The sequence below is a fragment of the Nuphar pumila genome, chromosome 6 (genome assembly GCF_984573655.1).
Source record: "Nuphar pumila chromosome 6, dmNupPumi1.hap1.1, whole genome shotgun sequence".
Taxonomy (NCBI): domain Eukaryota; kingdom Viridiplantae; phylum Streptophyta; class Magnoliopsida; order Nymphaeales; family Nymphaeaceae; genus Nuphar; species Nuphar pumila.
This window is the reverse complement of record NC_143254.1, coordinates 122,011,871-122,032,996: the sequence shown is the minus strand read 5'-3', so window position 1 is coordinate 122,032,996 and position 21,126 is coordinate 122,011,871. Positions and strand designations below refer to the sequence as shown.

The 21,126-nt window shown below is 37.5% G+C and overlaps 1 protein-coding gene across 1 annotated transcript; it reads right to left on the bottom strand.

The window, feature by feature from the left end:
* Positions 1–66: 66 nt before the first annotated feature.
* On the bottom strand, positions 67–20,164 carry LOC149835988 (protein SHI RELATED SEQUENCE 3-like). The gene is made up of 3 exons (XM_090009686.1): positions 19,912–20,164; positions 19,135–19,401; positions 67–254 (listed from the first exon to the last, which is right to left on the bottom strand). Exons 1-3 carry the CDS (start codon positions 20,162–20,164, stop codon positions 67–69), a joined length of 708 nt encoding a protein of 235 aa, XP_089865812.1.
* Between the last annotated feature and the right edge of the window lie 962 nt (positions 20,165–21,126).

Below are 21,126 nucleotides of genomic sequence, written 5' to 3'. Positions count from 1 at the left end.
CACCTAATTAAATCAATCCCAACAAAGATGGTAACCTCATTTACAATAACAGCAAGTGTGGTAAAATCACCCGTGAAGATGGTAAAGATCATTCACCATAACGGCAAGTGTGATAAGATCGCGCATGAGAATGGTAAGGCTACTCACGACGACAGAAAAAAATGGTAAGACCGTAAGACTGTTCTTGTTAACAGCAAGTCCACCTTGCTGAATAATAATCCTGGTGAACTTATCCATGACAATGGAAAGCTTACCTATATTGCAACTGATTACGATAATAACAGGAAGCAGAACAGGCAAGATGAAGAGGACAGCCAGACCCAGCACGTCAGCCACGTCAGGAAATATTAGAAAGGATTTATTCCATCTCCCCACTTCTATAGCAAAGAAAAAGGTGGGTTGGGAATTTGAGAAGTGGGAAGATGGAACAAATTCTTGCTAATGAAATGATTATGTCTGTTCATCACACAAGATAAGCTATGGTTTTGAGGCAAAAATATGTTGGATGTAAGAAGAGATGAGTTAAAACAATTTGGGGACCACCCCTTTATAGGGTACTTTTGGACTTTGATGATGTGGAATAGTCTTATATTGAAGAATCTCAAAAAGATTGTGGGGTTTATAACCTACATGGAGATTTTATCACTTGTTTCAAAGAACAAGGGGATGGGATGTCTATCATGCATACGTGTCTGCCTGCTGCGCTGTGTCAGGTTCGGGTAATTGGCCCTTTAAAGTCATATCCATTGTAAGTCCAATGTTCTTTTTGTTGCACATTTATTATTTTTATTTGGATTAAATAATGAGAAAATAGATAACGAATCATTCCGTTAACGGGTCACGTTACTTCGTAAATGATAAAGGATTTTTTCCACATTTTAGTACCTGTTCAGGTGTTATAAAACGTGGCTAGAGGGTTGCGGTTACAAATACACATACAGACGCAAGTGATTCTTGGTTTTCTTTCTCCTTACTCTCTTTTGCTTCTCTGTGGGTGTTTCTCGAAAAGAAAAGTTCTGCAGCAGTCGTTCGCTGAGGTTGTCTTCGAAGGACGATCTATCATCGGAGTGTACCGACTCAGATCATCGAGGCTATTGTATCATGGGGAAAGGACGCCAGACCCTTTTTGCACCGTACGTGGGAGCGAATCTTCTCTAAGGAAAGTATTTTTATACGTTGTAGCCTGTTACAGAATACTAACATGATTGTGTTATTGTTCTTATTCTGTTTCGTGCATATGTTTGATTTGTTGACTTCGTCTGGATTTTGGTTTAAAACCGAATATGACATACTTGAACCATGTTACGATTTGAATCAAATGTTTTATTTGCATATCATGTTATATGAAAATCTGATTTATATCATGATATTGATTATGATTCCAACAAAATATAGATTGCATGGCTGGCCTTGGGGATGGATTGTTGGCACCAAATGGGTTGGGGGTTCGGGTATACTGGAGGGTTGTGAAAGTGTTAACCTTATTCATTGATGCAATACATATCAAAATTGGAGCCGGCTCAAGCATGAGGTTTTGAAAAGATGCTTGGTTGAGGAGGGGTGCCTCAAAGACATGTGCCTAACCTTATATTGGGCTACAAGAAGAAAAGAAAATTTCATTTAACTCTATATGGAACCACGCCTTTGAGTGAAAAAATAGCAACCCATCACGACTTGTGTTCGAGCAATGGATGAACCTAATTAAGGACCTATCTCCAACAAACCCCACGGACGCACCCGATGACCCTTGTTGGAACCATTCCTTGGATGGTAACTTTATCATCAGCTCTTGTTATCACATGCTCAGGCCAGCAACACTACAATGGTTACCAACCAAGGCACTTTGGGACCACGCATATCCCATTCGTGAATCCACCACAACCTGGTTAATATTACACGATAAATTATGGACAGACGAAGTGCATAAAAGGCGCGGGTTTAACCCACCTAGTAGGTGCATATTGTGTCTATGTGAAGGATTATTTCATATTCATTTGTCACACTCTAGACCCATCATTGGAATAGGGTATATGATAGGGCAGTCCTAACTGCATCGTACATCCATCATCGGGGGCAAAATACACCTTTGCTTGGCGTTGTTCAGTTCTCATACTATGCCTATGCCAGCCGCTCCATCGAAATGGGCGCATTCACGAGAATGCATATCTAAATACTCAGCTATATTCGCCAAAGTTGTCAGGCGTGAACTTATTACCAGGCTACGGATCACTCGAGAACAGAAACTTGATGTTTTAATTCTTCCAACTATAAATGATACGAAATATTTTTCTTTAAAAAAAATAACAATATCGACCATGCATGGCAAAAATAGAAACTTGATCCAGCACGATGAGCAGGACAATGATAAGAGAAACAAACAAGAAAATAGTAAAAGGGCAGACAAAAGCAACGACAATATATCGATGGGAGCTGTGAATGGCAAGATCAGTCATGATGGAGCTAATGTGATCTTCAATCACGCTAAAAACAGAAAACAACAATTTGAAAAATGGAAGGCAGCTCAAAGACGACTTCTCGTTCAACAGTGGTCTCACGTTTACCTATATCACACATCTGTTAACATGTCAAATTTCGTTACCCTGAAACTGAAGCCCACGAATTTCCTGCTTTGGAAAAACGCAGGTCATAGCCTTAGTCGAGAGCCAGAACCTTCAAGGGTTCCTTACTAGATAAATGCCTACGCATGAGCCAACGATTTTTAACTAAGAACAGGCAATATTGCAAAAGAAATTTCAAATCCTGCATGCCTGGCTTGGCAAAAATCTGACAGATTGCACTAACACAGTGTCCGAGAATGTGCTCAAAATCATGGTTGGTTTAGAGACATCGATGTCCCTCATTGACGCTTTTATGCAGGACTTGTAGGAATGCGAATTTCATTTAACACAAAAAATGACCTCTATGAAGAAGGGATCTGACACTCTTGCGGAATACATCAGAAAGTTTTAAGTTGTGTGATGATCTGACTGCCATTAATTAGTAAGCTAGTTGATGATAAAGCAAAAGTTTTTGTAATTTTGCAGGGATTGATACTTAGATATGACTCATTTGTCACCACCACTATGTTGAAGCCGCCAATTCTTCTATACTAAAAAATTATCCCCCTCCTTCAAAACCATGAAGCAAGGACGAATATGTACTATAGAGATTCCCAACCTCAAATAGCTTTCTATGGTCAAGGAGATCATGGAAGGTGCAGAGGCATGGGACATTTCAATTCAAGAGGAAGAGGTATTTCCCAAAGTGCCAACAACAATAGAAGGTCCAAAATGACGATCAAAACACCAAGGAGGCTTCTAATAAGTCTTCTCATGTACAAAAAGAAGCTGGCAAACAAAAGAAAAAATATCTTGTTTGCTAGATTTGTAATAATCGCAACTACATTGATATTAATTGCTTTGATCGCTTTAACCATTCTTTTCAGGCAGATGATATTCATCAGACTCTCATTGCTATGACAGTTGCTAATAATCAAGGCTCTGAATGGTTTCCAAACACGGGCTCCACATCCCACATGACGAAAAATTCAGCTTAGCTATCCAATATGAAATCTTATCAAGCTAAGGATTTTGTTATAGTTGGAAATGGTAAACGCTTGACTATTACCCACATGGGCGAAGCTGAAATTAATTCCACGCCATCTTCAATAATCCTAAAAAATGTTTTATATGTACCAAAAATCAAGAAAGATCTTTAGTCAGATGACATTGAATTATCCTTATCTTCTGAGTTTTCTTCTTTTGGATGTATTATAAAGGACATGATAACAAACTCTGTAATAGCCAACGGGGGCACGAAGAATAACTTATATGTTCTTGACACCGGTCATGCTCCCTTCTTCTCTTCTAGATTCAGAAGTGGTCAACCTAATATCGAAGCAACCCGATATTTATCTAGAAAGCATCTTATTGACATTGATGAACTTTATTCTAAAAACAAACATTTTATTTGTAGTAGTTGTCAAATGGGGAAGTTCTGCAAACCTTTTTTTATTTCTTCTAATCATGTCTCTAATAGTGCTTTTGAGAAGATTCATTAGGACTTATGGAGTCTAGCTCCAATTAAATCTAGGGAGAACTATCAATATTATGTGATTTTTTGTTAATAATCATATTAGATTTACTTGGTTTTATCCTTTAAGAAAATCAAAATTTTTTAACTGCTTCATTCATTTTAGAAATTTTGTCGAATGTCAATTTGATAGAAAAAAAATCAATGTGATAGAGGAAGAGAATTTAATGTGATTTTTTTTTAAAATACCTTGACAATCTTGAGATTAAAAGTCAAGTTTCATGTTCAAAAACCCCAAAGCAATATAGAGTTTCAAAATGGAAACATAAAATACATTACTGAACTTGGACTTATCATGTTTTCTCATGTTAGAATGCCAAAATAATTTTTGGGTTGATGGTTTCTCCACTGTGGGCTTTTTGATAAATCACTTACCGTCCTCTTAGAAAATGAGTTCTCCATACTTTAAACTTTTCAAGAAACATCTTAAATATTCTAAACTATATATATTTGGTTGTAGATCTTTTTCTTATGTCCATGGATATGCTAAAAATAAATTTGATCCAAAATTGTTAGCTTTGTTTTCTTAGGGTATAACATAAAATATAAGGCATACAAGTGTTATCATTCAAGATTTGAATAACTATATATGTCCATGCATGTTGTCTCCAATGACAATAATATGCCATACGCCAACCCAAGAACAGGTCCATTGAAAGAAATTGTGAGACAAACTCTTGATTATGATTCAAGTCAAGATTCTTAAAATGTCGTGCAACAACTAACTAACTTGCAAGAGGAAATATTTGAAGAGTTACAAGTAATGACAAGTAAAAATGATAAGTGCAAAACTACTGAACATGTAAAACCCATAATTTTTAAGGATTATTAATAAATAAAGAACTCATTTTTTTATCTCCAAATTAGAAATGTGTTTCTAGCCTTTGAATTTCATTTATTTATTTATTACATATTCATTTGTTCATTGAAGCCAATTAGGGTATAATTTGCATTTATAAAACTATTTTGGGGTATAAATCATTATTTATATATATAATATATTTAAATATATTTTTGATGCAGTTTGTAAATTATTGGAGTGTATTTGTGTGTTGCTTGGCTCTTGGTAATGATTTATAGGATAATTTGTTATTTTTAGCTAATCTTGTTATAATTGACATTTTTTAAGTTTTTGGCATTTGCGATTGCACAAGAAGGGTGTGTTGTATTGCTTGGGTAACGGTCTTTGAAGGCTTTGAAACTCCTTGGTCTTTTGAGTTTTGATTCATTGTTCTTCACATTATTAAGGTAAAATACCTTAACTGAACTTATAGAGAGCATGTTTAGGCACTAATTGTGTAAGCATGATGTTGCACTGAATATCTAAATAAATTGTAAATACAAGTTATGCTCACACACTTCACTTAGTTGTGGATATCTAAAACTCTTGTGATTGTAGTTCGGAGATCATGTTTGTCATGATTATACTTAGCGGAATATGGAATGTGTTTGTTGTAGGTACACCTGTGTGTGAGTTTGAATGTTTGTGCACTTATGAATGTATAATATGTACGCAATGTATGTCATCATACTTTTGTTTGCGCATACTATGTTGCTTTGTGTGTTTGTATGAATTTGATACATGGTGCCCATATAACTACTATGAACATGTATAAGTCGCGTTTGATGCATACTGTGAATGTTATATATATTATTTTGTCATATGATGGACTCATTTACTCTTGTATAGAAGAAAGCATGCGAATGTTATAAATTATTTTGAACTTGTATGTCTTGTTTGCTTGAGAAATATATGCGTATGTTTTACGGTAGGATGGTCAATGAGATTTTGACCAACACTTACACTATTATATCTAAGGTGATATATTGATTCATGCGGTGAAAAATGCATATGACTTTTAGCGTGTGTGTAAATCGCGAACTACATAGGAGTTATGTATGTTGAGGTTTAGTTACTTCGTATCATGAAATGTGATATTCATGTATGCATGCATAGAACTCATGTTTTGTTTACGCATGCTTCAAGGTTCAATTTACGGAGTGCAATGTTCATTGGGGTGATGATATGATGTGTAGGATAATATGCTTATGTATTATATGATTTAAATGTCACGTGAAATGAAATTATGAATACATGCGATAAATGTTTAAGTTCAATAGTGAACTTTGGTTCAAGCAGCCTTACTGGTTAAATGTGTAATTTTAGAATTTTAATGCCATATGAAGTGATGTATGGTATGATGCTTTGATTATATACATGCTTATGCTCGTGTTGATGGCTATCGATCTTGAGAGTAGTCAATTGTATTGATGCATGTATAATAATAGTTTTCACTGGATATGGTACCCGTTGAGGAATTGTTCCCAAAAGATTCTCTGTGAGGGTGTGCATGACCAGATCAGGTAATTCGGCTAGAGCGGTAAGTCTCTGTGAGGAAGTGCATTGTCCAAGAGCGAGTAGCTCACGAAGACGGTATATTTCTGTGAGAAAGTGCATTGTCCAAGACCAGGTAGACCATCCATCTAGAAAAGTAACTCCTTGTGAAGGTGTACATTTCTCAGACCAGGTGATCCAGCGTAGATTTTGTAAATCTTTATTATGAATAAATGAAATATTATGATGAATTGTGATGATCTTCTAAGTTGATTGAGATAGCCAATTATGAATCTATAGATTTGGCTTTTTTATTATAGCATGATTATATATTAAACTCAGATATGATAATCAGATCATTATTGATTTTATATCTTGATATGAGGTTATGATTGTGATGCTTATATTACTGTATAGGTGAATGGCACATCACGCCTACAAATGACTAGTTTTGACTTATTAGGTGAATGATACATCACACATATATAGTTTTATTGCAAATGATTGCATTATGATTATCTGAGTAAATATATCACACTTATGTATCATGATTGATGTATATCATGAATATCTAACTAAATTACTTATAAGGTATGTGCATGTGTTTCACGTTAGAATGGTCAAATGTGATTTGACTTATTGTTTATAAGAATTATGAATACATATAAAAATGATGCAATGATCTGAATGTGTTAGTATATATATATGCGATAACTTGTATGACTTGAATGCATATAGATTGTGCTTTATTACGTGAGTTAAGGTTGAATAGAATATTAAGTGATGAAATACTTTTAAATGTTTTATGTTTGAATGCTTGAAATGCATGATTCATAGGATGTTGTCCCTTGTCTATCACTTGGCGATGGATGAATAATATATCTTTATATTTAAATGCTTGATATGTTTTATGAAGGATAGGTAATGCAGGTAAAATATGATGAGTAGTTGAAGCGAAGGGTTGGTCGAGCTGCATCATCGAGGGTCCACTCTTACCTTGCGATCTTGGTATTCATGATCTTTTCGTTTTAAGTACTTGATCTTGTAGAGACTGAAGTATTTTTTCATACTCTGATTTGAAATAAAATTAAAACTCTTCATATTTTAGTCTTATATTGTACGTGGTTTGAAAGGTGTATGTCCCGTATATTTTGATTTGATTATTATCTTTAGTGTAACCGCGCCCAAAGTCTTAACCATTTTTAAAAATCATTTTTGCATTATAAAATCCGATTTACTTATACTTATAAAAAAAATGGTTTCGAAATTTCAATATTTGAACTATAATAAGGTTAAAACTTTTGAGGCATTACAGAACATCACGAAGGAGATGCAAGACATGAAACCTCAAGTCATCTAGAAATCACTCATACTGCTCAATACACAATGAGAAAATTGAAACAACCCATCAATACAATGTTTATAATATTCTTTAACCCCATAATGAATCTGATCATATCGACCAAACAAATAGGTCATTAAGCACTAGATCTATGCATGGAATTTATAAGCCAAACCCCAAGTGTTCTCTTGTTTATGAAACCAATATTTTAAAGGAACCAAAGTTGATCCAAGAAGCTCTTTCTCACCTTGGTTGGAAGGTGGTTGTAGATGAGAAAATGGATGCCTTCAAAAGGATGACACTTGAGAACTTGTTCCAAGAAATAAGCATATAAATGTTGTTAAGTCAAAATGGATTTTCAAAGTTAAGCTAAAATCATATGGTAGGCTAGAAAGACTTAAAGCTGATCTCGTTGCTCGCAGATTTACACAAGTAGAAGGAATAAATTTTTATGAAACAATTTTTTTGGTTATTAGACCAACGAGTATTTGCATTGTTCTTATGATTGTCGGTGTAAAAAAAATATAAAATATGACGACTTGATGTTAAGAATGTCTTCTTGTATGTATCTTTAAATGCCAGTTGATGGTCTAAACTTATAATATTATAATATGCACTCATTGGAAAATAATTTGTAATAGTGTCCCCTTTTTCAAATTCTGTAGATGGGACTTGAGCTGCTGAACATGAGCCCTGGAATGTGCAACATATGTTTTTCTGAGTGTGTTCCATACGCTATATGATGTGGTCAAGCCCACATCTTGACAGTGTATTATGTTTGTCAACGATGATAGGATCCAACTTAGCAAAAGTTGATCTATCCTTTCTCATTCCTCAAATGTCAAATTCTTTCTAGCCTCTTTATTAGGCTCCATGATAAACATGTTTGGATGAGGTTTAAACCCATTCACAAACCCCATTAAATTGTAAATCTTCGATAGTGGGATAAATTGAGGCTCCTTGGTAAACATGTCTGAACACGAGCCCTGGAATGTGCAGCATATAATTTTCTCAGTGTGTTCCATACACTGTATGATGTGGCCAAGCCCACAACTTGACATTGTAGTGTGCCTGTCAATGACAATAGGATCCTACTTAGCAAAAGTTGATTCAACCTTTCTCATTCCTCAAATGTCAATTTTTTTTTACTCTTTATTAGGTTTCATGATAAACATGTCTGCACGAGGTTTAGACCATCCACGAACACCATTAAATTGTAACCTTTTAATAGTGGGATAAATTGAATAACCACAATACAAAATTATGTGTAGACAATTTTACTAACAAAAAGTGTTGTAGACTTGTTGGAGCATAATTAAAAGGGAAAAAATTTATTGGAAGTTGACGTAGAGCTGTTGTTTTCAGCCATCGTAAGCAATGCAACAAAAGAGAGGTAGGCGATCTGCTGAGACCCACAGTGATGATGATAGATGCTCGCATGCCTCCACATAGGAACCATCAGCTCTGATACATGAAAGAGAACACTCAGCAATCACACATGACAAGATTTTAAGGTGGTTTGATCCAAGAAGGATCTACGTCCATGGTAGAACAAGATTTTCTCTCTATCCTTTTTACATAACAACTGAGATGACAGATTTCATTACACTAATATTTATAACAGGGTTACACGCCCTTTAGGAAGAGTCTCACACGCCCTCTGGTTCTCTTGATTTACATTAACAAACTCCCTCTCAATTACAAATACATCTTGATTAATTACAGAACATTGAATCCTCTCCAGCTTGATTGAGCTTAATTGATATGTAGGACTCTCATCTTCTTGAAGTGTAGTCCCAATTAGGGGTGGAAATTTCTGACCCGACCCGCCAACCCGCCTCTTAGGCGGGTTCGGGTTGGGCTTAAGCCAACCCGTTTAATAAACGGGTCGACCCGCGTAACCCGTTTATTAAACAGGTCGGGTTCGGGTTGGGGGTATGCCAACCCGCCAACCCGGCTGACCCGTTTAATAAACGGGTTAGGCGGGTGGGTCAACCCGCCAACCCGACCCGCCAACCCGTCTGCCAACCCGACCCGCCAACCCGCCAACCCGACCCTTCAACCCGCCAACCTGACTACCGGCCAACCCGATCCGTCAACCCGCCAACCCGACCCGCCAACCTGAAAACCCGTTTACCCGACCCAACCCATTTATTAAATGGGTTGGCGGGTCGTGTCGGGTTACCCGTTTATTAAACGGGTCGGGTTCGTGTTTGCCACAGCCGACCCGTTTAATAAACGGGTCGGGTTCGGGTTGAGGTATACTGACACGCCAACCCGCCAACCCGACCCGATTGCCACCCCTAGTCCCAATAGGACTCTCGAGGAGGCTTACGTGTTTACCATATGGAGTTGAACTCTCCTTGTTTATCCTTGAAGGGCTCTTATCTACATAAGTCCTGGATGGCCTGAGTGGCACACTTGGGTTTGGATCTGTGTCTCTGGTGGGTCCGGTTAAACATAATCAACTAGTTCCTTAACATAAGCAATACAAATTCACCCTCTTTCTTTCATGTAGATGTAGGCAACACTGGCCAAGCCACGCATATCATTTTGTTGAATTATTGTTTTCTCATATATCCCCCCTTTGAGTCCTCTCTTTCTATAAGTTTTTTTATCAAGAAACCATACTTATTCCATCTACATGATCTTAGTGCATGACATGGGGGGTGGGCATTGCAAGTCTTTGGCCCTTTTGAGGAGGGGGGGTGTATGATGGAGACACTTAAGGGGGGACACGGGTCACGAAAATGTCCACGATCGCCCATATTTGCAACAAGCGAACATAACACTAAACTAAGCCTAAAACTGACGATTCAAACATAAGCAAGGGTGATTTGGAAAACCTGATTTTGGTGCCCAAACGATTCCAAATTATTTAATCGACAAACACATGCACATATGATATTAAAGTAATCTAAGAACTCCATTGAGAAATCAAATTTAAATAAGATACTTGTACTTGAGGCGTTTCACCAAACAGTCAGCACCTCAAAAACAGAATTTAAACAACATATTCTCTTAAAAGTTCAACACGAAAATTTGTGAAAAGTAAATCTCTGCCCAATATAATTTCAATGCATAACCAGATTCAACCGCATCAAATTAAAATGCAATAACAGAATTAATCAAACTCAGTTTTGACGCAAACACATTCAACTGATTTTTCTTTACGCAGTTTCAAATGAGTACGAAACAAGGGCAATCACCTGTCTTATACAGATTTTAAATAAGCATTCACGAACAAATATATTTTAGATTCACAGTCATGTATAAACAAATTCAAAATAAATTTTAATCTAAAAAACTAAATCAGATTTTAAAAAAAAAACATTCACGTATACCTAGTTGCCATGTTGACAACATTTTAGTCAATCGCTCGTTCAATAAATCAAGAAGTGGAAGAAGAGTTAGCTTAGCTCCGGTGATGCAATCACTGGCCGAGGAGCATTTCCTTCGTTCCTTGCCTCACAACACACGAACCGACGAAAATAGAGGTCATTGTTCGACCATAAATATCCCAGCATCACATGTTCCAACAGCCACCCAGGATGGACGAGGGGGAGGGCGATGCTTCACCTCACATGCACGCTCAATAGTTTTCTTTTTCATAAAAGCAACAAGATACACCACAGAACACTGCTACAGTCAGTCGTCTTCCCACGAGAGGGCTCCCACGTAGGGCAGCTTCCACACGAGGCAGAAATCGGTGGGGAAGAGAGGGTCGACCACCTCTTTGCTCACGTCTTTTCTCAATGGGGCTTCAAATCAGCAAAACAAAAACTACCCTTATTCTTCACGCATCCTTCTTTTAAGCAGCAAAAAGAGAGAAGAGAGAGACGTTGGAATGTCTCTTGGATTTCACTTGGTTGCCCAAGACACAAACTAGCTAGTGGGTCTTGGGTCCAACAGGTGGGATGGGTTAAGGAGAACCCAGTTGGATCCAATCTGCAGCAGCTAGGTCCAGACCTGCCTAATGTAGGATCCAGTTTGGCTGGGTTTACGCTCTGAAATAAAAAATATAAAACTACCCAAAATACCCGCAAGACCCGCCAATGGCCTAATTAAACACATCCTAACAACCATCGAAACTAAACCTAATTAAAAATAAAAATTATAATTGCTTAAAAATAAAATAAAATAAACCCAATTACTCAAACTTGAGTTTCGAACTCCTCACGCTTGGCGTGAGCTGGGTTCGGGCGATCGGACACAAGCTCGCTCAGATGTGTGCCCCACCCCCCTTTAAAGGAGAGGGCAGTAACATGTTCAGCCCGAACCACGGGACCTGCTCACAAAAAATGATAACAAATGTATCCACCACACACAATGGGTTCATTTAATCTACACTACAACATGTTTACTGCATTTTCTAGAGTACCAAAAACAAAAAGCAACTTCAGATTATTTTGTTTTTTTTTTGTGGCCCTAGCTAGCATAGAAAAATGTGTGAAAGAGGAGCATTAATTTTCATAAGCTTGGTTAAGGGAGTTGGGCATTAACAATCCCAAGGCTCCCTAGCATGTCTATGGTAGACTTACTTTTGCCCGTAACTCCATAAGGTGGTACTGGTGCCTATTGATGAGGCTTGCTCGGTGACCTTCAAATGGTCGTCACTAAGAAATTCAGGATAGGAGATTCCATATGGCTGCAAACTCTTCAGTGGCTTGGAATATTCTCATAGGAACACCGGTTGGAGGAATGCCATCCAAATCCTCTCAAGATAGGTTGAATTGGGGATGTGGGAGTCCTGGAATTCACAGTTTTCTAGATAAGTGTGGTGCATGCAAAGGCCCCTATATATATCATTTTAGAGTATGTTTGGATACACATTTATTAGGAAAACTTGGATAAGTTGGGAAATTGTGTGGGGGAGTATATAGTGCGAGTTCTCTTTAAAAAAAAGAAGACGATAAAAATTTGGTGGAAATGGCACGTCTCTGCAGGTTGATAACTAACTTTTGTTACCAAGGTTTCGTAATACAGCATCAGAAATTCTTGAACCAAAGAGAAGTGGATTCCTGCAAATCGTAATGCCATGCAGAATGTGGAAATCTTATGTTTCTAATAAAGGAAGCTGTTCCATTTTTTAATAATATGATCTTCTTTAATCTTCCAAAAAATATTAATAATGGAAGTTGACAAGCAACTTGAGTAAATGCAATCGACGTGTGCACATATATACGATTGCAGATCTGGTCATATATTAACATCGGTTATATTAAACCCCACCACACATCTCACTTCATTGAGATGTGTGTGGGACCACTCTCGCGGTTCCAAACTGACATGTGAAGTGGGAATTGAATACATCTAAATCTCTGGTTATTCAAGATAAAGTTCTCTCTCTCTCTCTCTCTCTCTCTCTCTCTCTCTATATATATATATATATATATATATATATATATATATATATATATATATATATATATATATGAAAACCTACAAAATACAAAACCTACTAAAACACGATAGTAGAGTTTTATGAATTTTTGTCTTTTTTCAAAATTCTGACCATACAGATGTGATCTATATGCTTATTTTATAAGAATCACTTTTTTTGGAACATTTGATTCCGAAGAATGGATAGGTTTTTATAAGTTTTTAAAAATCAACAGCCTATAATTTTCATAAATATTCGAGGCTTCAAATACCATTTTTCGCTCCAAAATGCATGATCCAAATGTCAATTTCTAGTAAATCAATCGTGTTGAACACGTCTATAGGGTAAGAATTTTGAAAAAAAAAAAAACAGAAAATCTATCATGTTTCATTTAAGAGGCTTTGTATTTTGTAGGTTTTCATCTCTCTCTCTTTCCCTCTTTTATATATATATATATATATATATACAAAAACTGATGGCTTTATAATGTGTTTTGTGCCTAACTCAAAACACATGGATTGAGTGTCCATCATGTGTGTGTGATGGATGCTCCAACATGCACCCTATAGAAGCTTTAGCAATTTAAAGGTCCCAACGGAACTTATGCCTTTAATGGTGCTTCAGAAGCACCGCTAAAGCCCCTTTTACAGAGGGTGCATGCCGAAGCATCCATCATGCGTGTGCGATGGACACTCCAATGCACATCTGGGTAAAAGTTGCCTTAAGCGGTGCTTTTGAAGCGCTGCTAAAGATCTCAGCGGAAATTTTACAGGACCATTTTACAGAGGGCACACATTGAGCATCTATCATGTGTGCACATGTGTTTGTGTTAGGCACAAAACGCATTAGGCAGCTACCACTTGCTATATCCGTGCTAAATGAAGCATGAGAAATAGGTTTTTCAGTTTTTTCAGTATTTTTCGTTGTTCTGACCCCATAAATGTGTTGGTCATGGACAATTTATTAAGAATTCACACATGGATCATGTGTTTTCAATGAAAAAAAATGATATTTGGAGCATCAAAAAATTATAAAGATTTTGGACCGTTTGATTTTTCAAAGCTTATAAAAACTTACCCATGTGTCATAATCGAACACTTCAAGAGCGCAGATCCCTATAAAATCAAGTACATAGCTCACATCTATACAGTCATAATTTAAAAATAAAATGATATGTATACATCCATGCTAAATGAAACATGTGAAATGGGTTTTTCAGTTTTTTTGGTATTTTTTTGTGGTTCCGACCCCATAAATGTGTTGCTCATGGAAGATTTATTAGGATTCCACACATAGATCATGTGTTTTCAATGAAAAAATTGATATTAGGAGTATCAAAAAATTATAAAGATTTTGGACCATTTAATTTTTTAAAACTTATAAAAACTCACCCATGTATCAAGTACATAGCTCACATCTGTATATTCATAATTTAAAAAAAAAATGAAAAAATCCAAAAAACCTATTTAACATGTTTCATTTAGCAAAGCTATATATATATATATCTAGCCATTTGAAAATGACAGCAACAGATCTCAATTCCAGACCCGCTAGCACAAGAATGGTACCTCAGACGGATCGATCAGCTATTGGATTGAAATCCTTCAGCTCTCTCAATTGTCAGATGTTCAATCTCGGCAGGTTTAGGGCAGACAACAGGGAGTAGACCTTGCCCACTTGAGAGAGAGAGATCAGATCAGTTGTATGCCCCGTTTTTCAGGTCTACTTAGCACTTGGGGTTGGAAGGGATCTGTCGTATGTCCACATAGGTAACCATGAGCAAGCAATCATGTTTAAAACGCAACCCTTACACCTCAATTCTTCGTTCCACATCAAAATTTACCAGCACAAATAGGCATGCACGATCGTTAGTAATTCTTTCTAAGGCGGTTGGAGATGAGGAGGGCGCAATGCAAGCATGCATGTCCAAATTAAGTTGATATACGATTTACCACACAAGGATATATGGTTTGATATGCGTGCGCCACAACCACTTACTGGTTTCTATCATAGAGTAGTGCATGTCATGTGATTAATGAGACCAGCCTCGCGTGCTTCTCGAAAATGACACGACTATGAGTACATATGAATAAACGGTTATTCTAGATAAACTATAAAGTGGCAATCACAGGCAAAATTCATAGATGAGTATAAAGACTGAAAGCAACTGGTCATGATCCATTCCGTTCATGAAGTGTTATAAAGAACTGGTGCCAATGTCTATGCTCTAACAGTTCCATGTAAACAAAACCACACTTACCTCCAACCGGGCGATCATCTATTGCTTGATTCTCTTGCCAACCTCATATATTAATCACACCAACTTCACCTGGTTTTTCACCACGCATTATTTTGCTAGTTTCATTCTTCGTGTACATATAGCTCTAGTGGCTAATTCATGCACCATATGTCCGACCCGATTCGAGCGATATTAGATTTGAATTCGACATACACGCTAATGACAAAAATTTATTCACTTTGCATGTACTACATAAAACATCATTCCTCACATCGTATTTGCGGTATCGCATAAAGCCCACCACTTTGGATTCAAGAGCTGCCTGCCACCATACAACCATATCTAGTTGATGTGAAGTACGTAAGGTTCTATCAAAATAAATTAGTTCCTGCACAACTCTGTTGAAACAGAAACTGTTGCCTGTTTCCCTAGAAACAGAAACAGAAACTTCAACCTTTCTTTTCCTCTAGAATATGTGCTTGGGGACATCCTAAACCCATAATTTCCTGAATTTTCAGTATTTCAAGCGATTTAGAGTCCATAAAAGCCTAAGCGTGTCCGAGTGAACCGATTTATGCAGGCTAAAAGGATAAGTTGGAATATTACATTGTGGAGCACAATGCAATATCTAAGCTTATCTTGAGTAATGTGATGCAATATTATTTGGACAACCACTTTAGCTCCGCATCCATTAGGATCTCTTATTCAGATAATAAATTTCTTAGAATGACCAAGTATCAGCTACAAATCCCAATATAGCATCCTGTGGTGAATCCTCACTGTCCCCCTGAAAACAGACTACCACCAACCATCATATATACCATCAAGGGGAGGGGCAACATTTCAAAAAGAAACAGCAGCAGAAAGCATTTTATTCTACCCTTCTGTTCAAGTTTTAACCACATATGCCAACAACATGATACGTTGGAACTGGAAGCTCGGCTGCGGGCATGCATCTCAAAATCTTGTGGAAAATGTAAACTATGTCAGAGTGAAGATTTTCTATCATTCAACTATCCTTAATATATGATTATCGACAGCAGAGCGCGAATGAAAAGGAAACAATTTCTACGTGACTGACCTCAGAAGCTGTCAGTGTTAAGGAACCTCTTATTCTGTTATAGAAGGATTGTTTCTAGAGCCTGCCGCTTTTTTTTCTTTTTTTTCTTTCTTTTTCCTTTTGAAACAAATAGAAGGATCTAGAGCTTGAAACGAAGCAGCTCTAACACGATGGAGGTGCATAAACAAGAAAAGGGAGGAGCTATAGCAAGTCACAGGCGTTTCCATTATTAACGTGTACCAGGTTAACTGAGTGGAAGCCAAATCAATTCAACTCATCCCCTTTGTCGTCCCTATCTTCATTTCCCTCTTTGGATTTCATTGAAGCAAGTTGTTTTGATCAAATCGGACTCCACAGATGTGATCTATACCATTCGTTTAGTGAAGATTGTCATTTAAATCCGAAATTAATCTGACTTGTATGCAGGATTTTTTCGCAACTAAAAAATCAACGGTTGACGGAACACAAATTATTGATTTAAAAAATCATATTTTTTCATTGAAAAAATACGATCCAAAGGTGTATTCTTAATAAATAAACCGTGATGAATCCATCTATAGGTTCAGATTTGGTCAAAAAAACTTGCATCATAAGATTTAAAGGATTATGAAGATGGAGGATGACATAGGGGATGAGTGTAACCGAAGTGGGGTGGAAGCAGTAACTAAATGATGTTTCTAATTCTTCATGCTCGGCTTGAAGGAAGAAAGAAACAAATACAGTACAAAAGGCAAAAAAGGAAACACATTCTGTTTTTTTTGTTTTTTTTGTTTTTTTTTTGAAGAAAGAAACACATTGTGTCTTTTATCCTGTTTCTTGAAAACTCTTTCAATATGGTTTTTGCCTTTTCTTTGAACGAATGGACAATGCTTATTGAAGTCTAATGAAGCCTTCCTGGTGGTTGCTTAGAGGATTGTATATGGCATCTCATCATGTTCATAAAGAGATTCTTCTTGATTAACCAGAACATGTGCATGCAACCATGAGTACCAGTTATTATTATTATTATTTTCTTTTCAAACAATATTTGAAAACGCTGAAACTTGGAGTGATATCAAAAATGTAGATGTTGGTTTCATTCAAAAAAAGAATATGTAAATGTCGGTATAAGTTAATTGTTTTTTTTTAAGAAAGATGTTAGTATAAGTTGTTGAGTTGTGATTCCTAACAGGAAGCATGCGTGTAATATGTTAGTTTTGCATGAGAAGAAAATTAAAAACTTTGATGGTAAAAAAAAGGGCCCTTTCTTTGAATGGAGATATTATAAAAAATTGTGCATCTTGTGAAAGTTTGTTAGCGTTTTTTTCCTTATTTATACATAAACATCCCTAGAAAATGTCTTACACAAACAAAAGTACAACTAAACGAAGGAAATTGGAATGATGCAAAGGCAATGGGAGATGGTTTGGCGCTCAAGAACAACCATTGAAGAGACCAGAAAATGTTTTCGAAAAAACAACTGAAGCTCTTTTTGATGTCGTGCCGTTGATGTACGGTCATGAAAAAAAATCTGAAAGTACAAACCTAGCATGGCAAGGACCAAATTCAGCATCATCTTCCTTGACAAATGTTTGGCTTCGCAAGCTGCATAATTTCCCAGCATGAATATCTCTCTTTTCCGTCATCTATAGATATTTTATGCAAGAATTTCGAACTATGGAGAATCTGATCTAACTCTAAGATACTAGGGTAGCATGCATGTGATTGTGAATAGTGAACATATTATATTTGTTAGATTATTGTCTATCACGAAGGACCACCACGTCAACTAAGATGATAAAAATAATGTATAGCCATCTGGTTACAGATCACTATTACTATTCCTTCATTTGTTGTTACAAAACCCTGTTGATCAAGTTCATGCAATGCATGTGTTTTTTTGCAATCTTAGAGATCATGAGTGTGCACATTTATGAATACATACAAAGACACATCCACATTGGATTTTTCTGTAAATGGACAAAGACATGCACACGCTCACAGGGCAAATAGATAAAATCTACCTAACACACACACACACACACACACACACACACACACACACACACACACACACACACACCTATTGATTCACATTCCAACTACTATTAGTGGCTTAGGAATCGAGAACCATTTTAAAGTCATCATTTTGAGTTAATTTCTTTATTTTGCATGTTTAGCAGCTTATAAGAACGCAGGTGCTTAGTATGGTTAATTTATGATCAATTTCATGTCAAAAATAGGAAGCAGAGCCATCGGTTAGTTGCATCCACATCATCTACTGCCGATGTAATTAATTCATTTAATTGCAGCAAAAGGAAAAAAGGAAAACCACGCAAAATTCTACAGATAACAAAATCGCAGAGGCTTCGAATATGGGAGTTATGTTCAATAAATAACGTAAGAGAAAGACGATATTGACAACAGTTAACTTGTAGAGTTGAATGAGATTGACTGTTGCGCTACTCATCATCAGTTCTACAAAGTAAACATTCCCCCTACCTCATTTCTAAACCAATCTTCTATTTGCAACAAACATATGTCCTACATTCTCCATTGACGAAACATTAGGCCTAAAAGAGAGAGAGAGGAGTTGTGGGGCATGAGATTTGAGGGTCTAGAAGAGAAATGTAAGGAAAAAGGAAGCACAACAAAGTGATTTTCCAGGCAGGTTATCAAAATCTGTGGTGAGGGTCTTGCGTACCTGCCATGAAAGCATTAAGAGGAGGTGGGTAAAGAGTTGAAGGATCAATAATGGCGGTAGTAGTGGTATTGATAATGTTATCGATAGAGCCCATCTGGTGGAAGTGAATGTCGGTATCCGGACCTTTATCATAGAGGATACCCTTGAAAACATGACCACCGATGCTCACTGCCGTCTGGTAGGCATACTGGTCCTCTCCTTCCTCCACTTCACTCACTCTCACGCACCTAAACACCGCAGGACCGCTCACTTCTGCCGGCAAACTCCCTTCATAGAAACACGAAAAAGAAGAAGTCACCACCCACCAACCAAACAATCTATATGATAGAAAACTCAAACATGCATGGTCAGATCAAATACTCGGAGGAGCTCAACATAAATTGGCAATCCCAAGCCAAAATTTAAAAGAAGATATATAGTGAAGACCATGGTAACAAAGCTCGATGGAAACGAAACCCCAGGTCAATAAAAAATAAGAAGAAAAAAAAGAGGACCATGTTGAAATACGCATTTTTATGGAGCCTTAGGAGAAACGGGAAACCCCGTATCCCGGAAAACCTCAAAAAGAATGAAGACCCATGCCAGATGGCTCAAGAAAAATGAGATCATATTAGGAAAAGAAATGAAACTCGGGAAAACATGAGAAACCCATGTTAGAGAAGAGAACTAGACACAAAAATGGAGAAGGCCACGTTGGAGAGTCTCCTCTCTGATGAATTCGTAAGGATCACGCAAGAGATCCAGGATGGTACCCCAAGATTTTGGCGGTTTTGGTACCTGGCCTGAGCCTTTTGGGCTTGTCAATGAGCTGTTGCTGGTGATGGTGTTGGTGGTGCTGTTGCTGTTGTTGAGCGGCTGCTGCCGCTGCTGCCAACTGTTGCTGTCTCTCCCTGCGCTTGGCCGCAGGCACCCATGTACTTTTGACGTGCGTTTGGCAATGAAACCCCCGGCTCTTGCAGCATGTCCTGCACCTCATGTGCACACAGTCCTTCTTGGCTTGGTTCCCGCAATCTTGACATGTAGTCACCATCATGCCCACCTGTTTTCTTCCCTCTCTTGAGCTCTCTCCCATGGAACAAACACCGATCAAAGAAGAGAGTTGTTAAGATGCTTGCCAATTCCCTCCCATCTTTCTCTCTTATACGCCCTCCTCATACAGCAGTCCTTCCTTCTCATTCTCTCTCTCTCTCTCTCTCTCTCACCAAAAACCCTTCTTCCCCAACCTCCCCCCAACCAAAACCCTCATTCCCCGTGACAATTGAGCACTATGGGAGTTTGGAAAGAACCCTAAATTCTATGCTCTCTCTCTCTCTCTCTCTACTGTGGTGTTTTTGAAGCATTAACTCACGGAATTTTTCGCAGTCCTGCCAGCGCCGCCCATCGAAAGTGTAATTCCCTGCACTCCCAATTTAAGACTCTCTGAACTCCAAAAAGAAAACAGTCCCCTCTCTCTCTCTCTCTCTCTCTCTCTCTCTCTCTCTCTCTCTCCCCCCTACAATAAAAATACACGCACTTTTCTCTCTCTCTCTATAGTTGAGAGGGAGTGATGATGACGATGGCTGTGTCGAGAGATCGTATCTCTTTCATCAACCGAGATTCGATATCGTTTCTTGGTTGTTGTCGCATTGAGATCCGAGGGCCCTCGTCCCTCCACGTGTCATGACACCAGCTTTTGCTTATTCGTCCTTTTGGCCGGAAAACCCGTTGTTTTTTTCTTTATTTTTTCCATCTCTCTCTCTCTCTCTCTCGAACCAACCCGTAAAAATGAAACGCTTTCTCAGAATGCACTCACAAAACAAAATACGCGTTTTCTTCGTAATATTTATTGGTCGTTTCCTTTCACAAATTACAAAGCCCCACACCCTTTGTTTCGAGCTCAATTTCGTAAAACAAACGGGATCTTTAATGATACTTCATGCCCTGATGACATTCTCGTAAGTTTTGCTTTTTTCGCGAGGTGGTTTTAGTCTTTTTCAGTTTATTGAGATCGGC